Here is a 12,146-nt window from a genome sequence, read left to right as displayed (position 1 = left end):
AAGAGGTGCCACGGGGCAACATTGAAACCCGGAGTCTCTGTCCCACAAGACACAGATGGAGAATGAGAGCTTGAGACGGGGCTGGAGCAAAAGCACAGCGGGGAGGGTGTTTGCCTTGCAAGCGGCCGGCCTGGGTTCGATTCCCAGCATCCAATAGGATCCCCCCAAACATCGCCAGGAGTAATTCCTGAGTGCAGAGCCAGGAATAACTCCTATGCATCGCTGGGTGTGACCCACAAAGCAAGAGAGAGAGAGAGAGAGAGAGAGAGAGAGAGAGAGAGAGGAGAGAGAGAGAGAGAGAGAGAGAGAGAGAGAGAGAGAGAGAGAGAGAGAGAGAGAGAGCTTGACAAAGGAAAATCCGAAGCCAGAGTGAGAGCACAGCAGGCAGGGCGCTTGGGTTCCGAGCAACAGACCCAGGTTCGAGCCCTCAGCATCCCATATGGTCCCCCAGTTCCCCGCCGAAGTGATCCTCAGAAGTTAAGCCCTGAGCACCGCCGGGCGGGCATGGCCTGGGAAAACAAACAAAACAAAAACCCAAACAGGAAAGGAAAAGAAAATCCAGCCTGACATTCAATTATTTCCTCATTTTACAATGAGTTACAACCTTTCCTTTGACTTGGTATGTGCATGAATTTCTGGGGCTTTTTTTTTCCTTTGTGGGGGGCCGGGGAGATCCACCGAGGCAGCTTCTGCCCCATTCAAGATCCCCAATGTCCTCCCCAAAACACAGCCAGACAGCTGAGGTGTTTAATTTGGCACGCAGGGTATTTTCAAAGTGAATAATGAGTTGTCAACCATGACGTCGCTCTCTGAAATAAAGGCGGTGTGAAATAAGTAGAGAGAGTTATGGATACGAACTAAGGGTTCTCTGCCTTGTCTTGGGGAAAAATGAAACCAGATTGAGGACTCGCTGGATGTAATTTCCACATGGGGGGCGGGTGGAGGAAGTAGAAAAAAAAAACACAGGAAAAAAAAACACCTTCAGAGCATTCCCAGGAAGGGGGGGCCTGCCTGCTGACATGGTGGTGAGTTTTCTCCCTCGCCTGAAATCATTAGGCCTGAACCTTCACTCCAGTGGACATTCAGTTCTGCTACCCCAGTATGTCAGAAATGAAATACATCTTCCTAAATCCCCGCGCAGAGCCATGGATTATGAAAGTAGGACAAGAAGATTTCTCTCTCTCGTAACCAGGAACAGGCTTTAACGCTTCTCCCGTCTTTACTGCTGAAGACCGGTCCAGTCAGCAAGCGCGCCCTGTAGTTTCAGCTCCCAAAAGCCCACTGTGGGGGCTGGAGCGATAGCACAGTGGGGAGGGCAAACAAACGTTGCCTTGCACATGGCCAACCCAGGTTCGATCCCCAGCATCCAATAGGGTCCCCTGAGCACCACCAGGAGTAAGTCCTGAGTGCAGAGCCAGGAGGAACCCCTGAGCATTACTGGGTGGGCTGCAGAAAGCAAAAAAAAAAAAAATGCATTTTGGCCCCCCAGGTGTGATTCTAAAGCAAAGAGTCAGGAATAGACCCTGAGCATGGCTAGGTATGCCACCCTTCTCCCCCCCTTTCCACCCCCTCCCAAGAAACACCCCTCTTCCATAAGGACAGTAGGAGAGGTGATTCAAAGGACTGGAGCACGTACTTTGCCTGTGGGAATCTCAGGTTCAACTCCTAGCACACCATAGTCCCACGGAGCACCTCCAGGAGCGACCATGAAAACTCCCGTGAATAAGAAGATTAACTCCCAGTCACTGGAGCTTTTAAAATGTAACTCACACATCCTGACATATGCTTTACACACAGGTTTTTATTTTTAAATACTTATGCTAAGAAATCATTCTAATGCAAACTAGCTGATTCATATCTTTATATTACCTATTAAAACTACATTTTTCACACATTACAGTATGAAAATTAGCTTGCTTTTTTTTTTTTTTTTTTTTTTTGCTTTTTGGGTCACACCCAGCCATACACAGGGGTTGTTCCCGGCTCTGCACTCAGGAAATACCCCTGGCGGTGCTCAGGGGACCCTATGGGATGCTGGGAATCGAACCTGGGTTGGCCTCGTGCAAGGCAAACGCCCTACCCACCCTGCTCTCGCTCTAGCCCCAAGTTTGCCTATTTTATTACGACCTTTTAAAAAATATAAATAAATAATATGGCTCCTCAAAAAGGGTTTTGGTGGGAAAACATGAGGGTGGAGGGCAGTGCGGGGCTATTTTGGTTAGGACATGGTGAGCACTCTTCCTGTCTGGCCTTAGCACCCACATTTTATGTATGTATGTATGTATGTATTTATTTCTTGTAATAAAAATTGTCATCTCGTTGCTCATCGATTTGTTTGAGTGGGCACCAGCAACGTCTCTCATTGAGAGACTTATTGTTACTGTTTTTTGGCATATCCAATACACACGGGTTGTGTGTAGTTTGCCAGGCTCTGCTGCGTGGGCTCGATACTCTCGGTAGCTTGCCGAGCTCTCCGAGAGGGGTGGAGGAATTGAACTCGGGTCGGCCGCATGGAAGGTGAACACCCATTATTTTGGCAGAGAGTCTCTTGCCCGCACACCTGGCTGTCCTCCCCGGGGCCCCTCGGAGGGGATGGGCTCCAGCTTCCCTCCCCACCCCGAGCAGAGCTCCCGGCGGCTGAAGACCGCTCGAGGCCCCTCTCCACACGTTCGGACAGGCCTCACGCATGAAGGAAACCGGCAGAGGAACCCAGGTGTGTGTAATCCCATCAACAGCCAACATCCAGAGACTTAAAAGCAAGCTCTCAGAAGCGTTATCTTATAACTACTTCTCCCTCTGGGAGAAACTAGCAAGCTACTGAGAGTTTCCTGCCCACATGGGACAGCCTTGAAAGCTTTCCCATGGTGTATTCATATGCTAAATCCAGTAACAAGCTGGATCTCATTCCCCTGACCCTGAAGGGGCCTCTAGTGCGGCATCATTGGGAAGGCGGAGTGGAGAGAGGCTTCTAAAATCTCAGGGATAGGACGAATGGAGACGTTACTGAGCCCACTCGAGAAATCAATGATTAATGGGATTTCGTGATCGTTATTTATTTATTTATTTATTTATGGGTCACACCCAGCAATGCACTGGGGTTACTCCTAGCTCTGCACTCAGGAATTTCTCCTGGCAGTGCTCGGGGGGACCATATGGGATGCTGGGAATCGAACAGGGTTGGCTGCGTGCAAGGCAAACACCCTACCCGCTGTGCTATTGCTCCAGCCCCAGCACCCACATTTTAGAGAATTGTCTCATAGCAGCTTGAAGACTCTCTACAAGAGGGCAGGACTCTGGCGTCCAACAGTCTCTTCTAAACTCTGGTTAGGGGTGCCAGGACTTGAACCCAGGGACTCACACATTCAAGGCAAGTGCTCGGCTGCCGGGTCCCAGCCCCGACCTGCTCCTAGAAAACTTGAGATTACAGGTAGAGTTCAAATCTATAGCTTTCACGACCTTTTTATATGATAGTATTGCCTCAAATGAGTTGACTGGGGCTAATTATTAGGTTAGTTATTGCTATCATGGCCGTCATATCATTATATATTCATGTATCCAATCAGCAGGTGGTACACCAGGCATTTACACAAGGTTGCATGTCAAAGATATATGATTAAACAAAGATTTTTGTTTATGTCTTGGTTTTGTCCTAGCCTTTCTGGCCTTGCTGCTATCCCCAAGTTTCGTTTCATCCCTTCCCTCGTAGAATTCCGCATCCGTCTGGGCTCCTCTCCCTCCTAATCTATACTGCACACGCTGGCTGAATTTATCTGCCTTCTACACCGCTTTTATCACCAAACACGCCCGCTCAAAACTGAACACCAGCTACCAGCTCTCTCCCCCCCCATTAAGTCTAAACTTTACACATTAACAGCTGCCACTTTCAAAAAATAAGCTCGGGACTTCATGTCATTCTCCCCAAACCTAGCACCAACAGAGTCTTGGTTTTCTAAGCAGAATAGAAAAAAAAAAAACCCACAGCATTTGGTCATGCTCAGAGGTGGGACAAGAAAGCACAGTTGATTTTGAAAGATAACAAGGATGACGCAGGTAAAGTAACATTGGTAAATCTATGGACAGAACTATTTGACTTCAATTGGGGAAGAGAATGACAGACTTGAGAGAAGAAACTGTTATATTTGCATTTCAGGAAACCCAAACCAGAAAAGTCTATGTGAAAAATTACTCTTCACCCTTCCATTCTAGGCCCAAATTTCCAAACCTAAATAACTCGCTTGGGGCTGGAACAAGTGGGTCAGAGCCCCTTTTGCATGGGGTTCTCTGGGAGTTCTATCCCCAGCATCCCATATGGTCCCCCAAGTACCACCAGGAGTAATTCCTGAGTGCAGAGCCAGGAGTAACACCCCCACACACACCCCCCCCCAAGCAACCGTGGGTGTGACCCAAACAGAAAAAATAAATAAATACCTTGCTTTGTCATAAAGCAGGAACGTGGAAATAGTACAGATTTGAAATGCTGTGGCATAACAGTAATTAAAATACTTCACCTGTAAATTTGAAGACACGGATTAAAAATTGGTCACAAATTGTATATAGACAAGACTAGGTAAGTGATTCATAAACTGTGTTGATGATTTACATGGAAACGTCTGATTGACCTTGGGAAGAGAGACTTTGTCAGGACCCGCTTTGAATTAAGCCACATTTTGCGCTGTCCTATGTCTTTAATGCACATTCATAAAGACAATCAACAACATTATGATCCTATGCATATTTTTTCTTTTTTTTTTTTTTCAGCTACAGCTCAGATAAGTTCTGCCAAGTACTATTCAACAGAGCCCTTAGGCGCACGGGTTCTGGACAAACTCACATTCTACCACGCAGTGTATTTACTTTTGACAGATTGTTTGGTTGCAGTTGCTGCTTCTATAAATTGAGCACAAATAAACTTTCCCCACAACGTCTTACACCTCAACGAGCCCATGCACGTTTTTGCACGGTGCCTGAATGCAGTGAGCGCTCTTGCTGACCTGCGGGATGTGGGTGCGCACACTTCCTGTCTGGCCTTCGCACCCACCCACATTGCAGAAAATTGGCTCATGAGCAGCTTGAAGACTCTACAAAAAGGGCAGGGCTCTGGCGTCCAACGCTCTCTTCCAAACCCTGTCAGTTTAATAAACGGAGAGCTACGCGTGACGGGGATCTGGGCGGGGTGGGAAGGAGCGCGTCAGTCCGTCCCCTTTGTGGCCAGATGGAAGCCAGCCGGTCTGGTCGGCCCCGGCAGCGCTGTTGTTCCCTTCTGCTGCCGGGCGGCTCTGGCAATGAAAACACCACCACGTGGCCTGCAGCCAGTGCGTCAAGCGCCCTCGCCCAATGACGAGTCGCGTCCAAGAGCCGGGGGCGGAGACGTCCCGCCCATAGACGTTACCAATTGGTCAAAGGGGCACCACGGCCTGGGTTCCTGGTTAACGATTGGCCCGCCCTTTCTCAGTGGGAACTAGCCTGGAGGGACGAGGCGGGGCGAAGGGGGGCGGGGCTTCTCCGGGGTGGGGCGGGACGAAGGAGCCGAGACCGCCAGTGATAGGCGTTAGTGGGAGGACTCCGCCCTATCAGCCGGGAAACCGAGAGGGGCGGGGCGGGGCGCAGAGGGGCGGGGCTTATCCAAAATAGGGGCGGGGCGATGTAGTCGAACGAGCCAATGATAGGCGGTCGTGGGGGGGCTCTGCCCTATCAACCCGGGAAGCCGAGAGGCACGGGGCGGGGCGCGGCGGAGGGGGGGCGGAGCTTCACCGGGGCGGGCGGGACGAGGGAGCCGCGGGGAGGGGGGAGGGCGGGGAGCGGCCGGCGGTCCGGCCCGCGGAGCCGGTGCCAGCGCGCTGCTGAGGTGGCTGTGCCCCGGCTCGGAGCTGCGGCTTCCCCGGGTGGAGCCCCCGATGGACGCTGAGGCCGCGGACGGCCCCGCGGGCGCGGCGGACACGGCGCTGAGCTGCTTCTCTTTCAACCAGGACTGCACGTAAGCCGCGGGCCGGCGGGAGTTGGCGGGGTGCGGGGTGCGGGGTGCGGGGTGCAGGGGGGGGACACGAAGTGGCGCCCGGGGTGTCGTCCGGGCGGCGGGAGGCGCGGGCCCGCGTCCCCCGAGAGGACGCCGGGGGGGCCCCGGCCACCCCCACGCCCCGCCCGGGAGGCCGAGGGGCCCGTGGGGCGCCTGCGATGGGGAGTGGGGGGCGGAGCTAGACCCCCGAAGCGGGACGGGTTGCAAGCTGGGGAGCGGGCGGGGGTGGGGGCCCGAACAAAGGGGCCGGCCCGGAGGGACGTTGCTGGGGGCCGGCCCGAGCGGCGGGGCGGGGGCCACTTTCCCTGGAGTCCCGGAGCATCTCAACGTGGCATCTGGGCCGGGCCTCGCACAAAGGGGAACCCCCGGGCCGGCCCAAACTTGGCGCCCGGGCCCGACTCTTCCTCCGGCCACTTGAGTGCCCCTTCCCGGCTGCCGCTGGCCAGCCCTCCGGGACGCGGTTGGGGTTGGTTTGTCTGGTTGTTGTTGTTGTTATTGTTGTTGTTGTTGTTTGGGGGGGGTCCCCTATTTTGTTTCTGCATGCTTTTTGTACGTGCTTCCTCCCCGATGTCAGTCTTGGGACCCGAGCGTCCAGCTGCTGACCGGGGTCCCAGACCTCTCGAGGATGTCCAGGCCTGTGTCCCGCCCCCCCCCCCGGTTCACCGCGCAGTGGCCAGGCCCCGGGTGGGAGGTGGGGGTTTTGTTGGGGGGGGCGGCGCGGGGGGGGCATCCTCTGAGCGCTCTGGAATGTGACCCCGGAGCATCGCGCAGGGATGCTGGCTTCCCCACTTCCTGCTGGACCAGTTTCTGCCGCGCTCCCCGCTCGGGACTTGAGCGAGGCTTGTTCCCAGGCTGCCTCCACCGGGGCTGTGCTAATATTGAACCTTCCGTGGGGTAATTAAGGGCGGCGCGTCCCACAAGCCACTTGGCCTTCCCTTCTCTGTGTGTTTCTGTTTAAAAACACCCAGTGCGAGACAATATGCCTTTGTTTAGGGGGAGAGGGGAAAAAAAAACCCTAAAAAACAAAAAACCTGTAACCCCAAAGTTGGACAGCTTGGTTAGACAAACGACTCTCGGCTTCCTCCACCACAGGCTGCAGTGAGAAATGTGTATTACAACACCCCTCCACACACCTGCATGCAGAGAACACCTCCCAGCCGCCGGCTCACAAATGTTTACCTTTCTGATATTCCCTCTGGTCTCTTTCTCCCTCTATCTCTCTTTTTCCAAAGCTGTGACTCAGTCGGCTGTTTCCAGTAAGTGGAGACTTGACCGCTTCCAAAAAATGATGAGTTAGATAAAATTCTGAGTTTTGTAAGAAATCTTTTGCAAAAGAGGAGGCCTGTTGAAATGCCTCAGTGTCTTCCTTTCCAGCTGGCCTAGGAGGGGAGCTAGTTTTCTTAGAAGTAGTAAACGCTCAGAATTCAGCTTTCGTCGCCGTGCAGCTTAGATTTATTTTTTCCCTCGAGGGGTGTTAATTTTGCCCTCATTAAGCCCCAGCCTCCCTGTATACCCTGGATAAGAAAGTTATTTGTGGGACTATAGAGAATCGTCTCCCTTGTAGGTGGTATAGAAAGAAGCATAGTCAGAACATGAGCCACTGAGGGACAGTTCAGCGGGCGAGGCACTTGCCTTGCACACCGCCGACCCGGGTTGGATCCCGGAAACCCGTATGATCCCATGAGCCGTGCTAGGAGAGATATCTGAGCATCGAGCCAGGGGTCAGCCCTGAGTACTGCTGGGTGTGGCAAAAAAAAATAAATAAATAACAAGGGGCTGGGGCAATAGCACAGCGGGTAGGGTGTTTGCCTTGCACGTGGCCGACCCGGGTTCGAATCCCAGCGTCCCATATGGTCCCCTGAGCACCACCAGGGGTAATTCCTGAGTGCAAAGCCAGGAGTAACCCCTGTGCATCGCTAGACGTGACCCAAAAAAGAAAAAAAAAACAATAAATAAATAACAAGGAAGTAGTAAACAAATACCCAAAGACAACAGAAAAGGAAAAACTGTCTTTAGTAGGAATTGTATGGCTGTAGGGAGTCTGGGATGGGGGTGGGGGGGTGTCACACAGGAGTGGGGAGACACCGGGATATTGGCAGAGGGTGTGGTGTTCGAATGTTTGTGGCATGAAACCCTGCCATTATCAATATGGTTAAATCAACGGTGCCTAAAATAAAACTGAAAAAAAAAAAGTCATTTGCGAAACCATAGGGTGCTTAGAAAGCTCATTTCCTCAGCCCTTCTGGCCCCAGCTGTTTTCTTGGACGCTGTCTTGGCTGGGCCACTCGTCTCACCTATAAATAAAAGGTTTTGTCACAGTCAGTTGCTTGGAGCCACAGAGGAATGACTCTGGGTTTTAAGATGAGTCAAGCCCCTCGCCTGATACCTTTCAGAGTATCCTGTCACTGCCTCCTGTACTGAGGGCCTGGTATTTCTCGGGCACAGGGACACCTAAGCTTGGCCAGGCCCCGTTCCTCCGGCCGCGTGCCTGGCACAGGGCACGTGGCTCTCCTTGGACCGGGAGATGTATTTATCCCGCACCCTAGTCCCGTGAGAGAGAAGGAGGATGTTGGCTGCTGTTGCTTTGTTATTGTTGTTTCCCTCCAGAAAGGCCCAGGGATCAAATACAGCTTTCACCGAATTCCCTGGTCTAGTCGGTCATTTGGTGGCCACTGGTGAATTACTTAAAGCCCAGCGTAACCCCACTGCCGACAGAGGGATGTCCTCGAGACCCGGCTGGTGTTTGAAAATCGCTTTCAATGCGTCTTTGCAGGGCCTGGAGAGATGGTACAGCCAGTAGGACGCTGGCCTTGCACACGGCCCAAACGGGTTCCCGTCCCCGACACCCCTTATGGCCCCCCCACAGAGCCCTCCAGGCGTGATCCCCGAGCACAGAGCCAGGAGTAAGCCCTGAGCATCCACGCCGGGTGTGGCCCTAGAGCCAACACAGACATGGATAAGGGAATTCCTCTTTCCCTTCCTGTCGTAAGGCTTGAGTCATGCCTTCCACCCCCTCCCCGCGTGCCCCACCTTCTCTGCAAGTGTTAGGAAACGTGGTTTGCCACTGAGAGGGTCTGGAAGGGTCCCTGCGCCTTGTGCAGAATGTTTCCAGACAGTAACCACTGCCGAGGAGGCTTCGAAGTTGCAGTTTGTCAGCTTGAGAAGCCAACCCTCTCCCCCTTGCGCAAAATGACCCCAGCAAGCCATGGCAGGCGGGAGGGGACCCGGCCCGTCGCAGGCCTGTTCCCCCAGCAGGAACCGGAAAAACGTTCCAGAGAGCACTCTTGCCACCATCTCTTGTGGGGGGTCAGTGACATAAACACCATGGCCAGCTGGGTCAGGAGCCCGGAGCACCTTTTTTCTTTTTGCCTGTGCATCTCTGTAAAGAACAGTCCCACCTTGGGGGCCAGAGCGATAGCACAGTGGGTAGGGTGTTTGCCTTGCACGCGGCCGACTCAGGTTCGAGTCCCAGCATCCCATAGGGTCCCCCGAGCACCGCCAGGAGTAATTTCTGAGTGCAGAGCCAGGAGGAACCCTTGTGCATCACCGGGTGTGACCCAAAGAGGAAAAAAAAAAAAAAGAATAGCTCTACTTTTCCATCCCGTGAGCTCCAGTGTGAGGTGGGGCTGACTGTAGCCTGGCCTATTCGCAGTCCCTCTGTGCTCTCACACCTCCAGCTTCCCAGCACTGGGGGAGGAAGGGGGTGGTGGTGGTAGGGGTGGGGTGGGGAGGGCGATAGCCGCTGTGCAATGGAATAGACTCTTGCGTGTGTCCTGATGCCAGCGAGAGCAGGATGGCCTCCCTGATGGTACCCAGGGGTTGGAAAGGGACAATTTCAAAAAAGCAGGGTGTATTTTTTTAATATATTTTTTATTTTATCACCATGTGGAAAGTTACAAAGTTCTCAGGTTTATGTCTCAGTTATACCGTATTCAAACACCATCCCTTCACCAGTGCCCATATTCCACCACCAAAATCCCCAGTATACCCCCTGCCCCCCACCCCCAACTGTATAAGTGATGAATTTCACTTCATTTTCTCTTTACCTTGATTACGTTCCATATTTCAACACAAAACTCACTATTATTGTTGGAGTTTCCCCCCAAGAAAGACAGCCCTACTAAGGAAGCATTTGATAATTAGCTTTCCATTAAAAGATGGTATGTTTTCTTCAGTTTTTAGAAAAGGTTCGGATGTGTCCCAGTCCCGCATCCGGGAGCTGTGTTAGTTGCTGCTCAGTGTCGCCGGGGCTCCATCTGGAGAAGGTGTGCTGGCTGCACCTCCTCCGTCTGGATCCCCGGTGTTGCTGGCCCCGATTCGGGTCCGGAGCATTGTCTGAGCCGCATAAGCAGGGTGTATTTTTTAGCCCACTCTGACCCAGAAGAGGCGCCCGACTCTGGTGGTGTTTGGTGGCATACCGTCTAAAGGGGGTTTCTCCTCCCGGGAGGCGCAGGCGAGAACCTGAGTTTTATATATTTATTATTTATTTTGCTTTTTGGGTCACACCGGGCAATGCTTAGGGGTTCCTCCTTGGGCTTGAGCACTCAGGAATTATTCCTGGCGGTGCTCGGGGGACCCTATGAGATGTTGGGAATCGAACCCCGGTTGGCCTCGTGCAAGGCAAACGCCCTCCCCGCTGTGCTATCGCTCCAGCCCCCGAAAACCTGAAGTTTTTTGAAAAAAAGGAGACGCTAAGGTACCGAGAAAGTAGGTTGGTCGTACTCGGCTTCCCAGGGGCCCGGCCTGGCTCTGCCCACCCAGGGCCCGAAACTCGGCCTTCCCAGTGAGTCCAGGGAGGTCTGTGACTAAGCCGGGGGTCGGGGTGGGGTGTGGAAAGATTCCCAGGGGAATCATTGCCGCTTTCACCTCCTTGTAGTGTGGGATGCCTCTGGCAAACGTGTCTTTAACATTAAAAATACCTCCTGGTACAGATACAACCAGCCAGGAGACATCCCCCTCCCTGCCCCCTGTTGCCCGCCACACAAGTTGGGGTGTTTGAGTTGCTGGTCGAGCCCAGGCCTCTGTCTCCACGGTTTTGTGTACGGGGTCTGACGCGGCTCCTTTCCCCCCGGCTGCCCACCTGTCACAGCCTGTCTCACCCCACAGGAAGTCACCAGGCTTCCCAAGCGCCTGGAAAGGCCGCTGGATGGGGGGACAGGGGCAAGGGGGGTGTGGGGTGTTACGTCTCAGGTCACGCCCGAGTTTGGGGTCCAGCCACCTGTCTTCATTCCCACGCGCCTCTCCTCCCCCACAGGTCCCTGGCCATCGGAACCAAAGCCGGTTATAAGCTGTTTTCTCTGAGCTCTGTGGATCAGCTGGACCAAGTCCATGGAAGCGGTAAGTAAGGCCTGGGGTCGCCAGATTTTTTATTTTCCTCCCTTCACTCTCTTCTCTGCTGCGGCTGAGTCGTGGGCTTTCCCCGGTAAACTTCAGGAGGGTTTGTGGTTTGCTTTCCCCCCCCCCCCCAGAATTTAGACAGAAATCACAGCCTCCATTGGCTTTATTTATTTATTTATTTATTTAATTTTTGCTTTTTTTGGGGGGGGGTACCCACTGGCGGTGCTCAGGGGTTACTTCTGGCTCTGCACTCAGGAATTACTCCTGGCGGTGCTCGGGGGACCTTATGGGATGCTGGGAATTGAACCCAGGTCGGCTGCGTGCAAGGCAAACACCCTACCCACTGTGCTATCGCTCCAGCCCCTCCATTGCTTTAAAAGAAGCCACAATGAAGTTCTTAGTAAGATGTGCTGAGAGCCGGGGAGCATTTTATTTTCCTTAAATCAAGAAACCCTTGGTTTGTTACCCTGAGCTTGGCTCTTCACGTGCTTAGACAACATCAGTTTGGTGTTTGTTTCCTTCGCACTGCTGGGGATTGAACCCCAGGGCCTTACGTTTGCCAGGCAGGTACTCTACCTCTGAGACACAGTCACCAGCTTGTTTTTTTTTTCTTTTGGGTCACACCCGGTGATGCTCCAGGGTTACTCCTGGCTCTGCACTCAGGCATCACTCCTGGCGGTGCCCAGGGGACCATCTGGGATGCCGGGGATTGAACCCTGGTCAGCAGCATGCAAGGCAAACGCCCTCCCCACTGTACTATGACTCTGGCCCCCATCAGCAACTGTTATCGTTGTCA

The 12,146-nt window shown here is 53.3% G+C and overlaps 1 protein-coding gene across 1 annotated transcript in view; it reads left to right on the top strand.

Moving 5' to 3' along the window:
* The first annotated feature begins 5,790 nt into the window (after positions 1–5,790).
* The window catches only part of WIPI1 (WD repeat domain, phosphoinositide interacting 1), a 37,746-nt gene continuing 31,390 nt past the window's right edge, over positions 5,791–12,146 (top strand). The window contains exons 1-2 of the mRNA XM_055133268.1: positions 5,791–5,974; positions 11,268–11,350. Coding sequence (XP_054989243.1) covers positions 5,895–5,974; positions 11,268–11,350 — 163 coding nt within the window. The 5' untranslated portion in view covers positions 5,791–5,894. The remainder of the gene's footprint in view (positions 5,975–11,267; positions 11,351–12,146) is intronic.

This window comes from Sorex araneus, chromosome 3 (genome assembly GCF_027595985.1).
Source record: "Sorex araneus isolate mSorAra2 chromosome 3, mSorAra2.pri, whole genome shotgun sequence".
NCBI classification, from domain to species: Eukaryota; Metazoa; Chordata; class Mammalia; order Eulipotyphla; family Soricidae; genus Sorex; species Sorex araneus.
The sequence above is the reverse complement of the archived record's forward strand: the minus strand, read 5'-3'. Positions and strand labels throughout refer to the sequence as shown.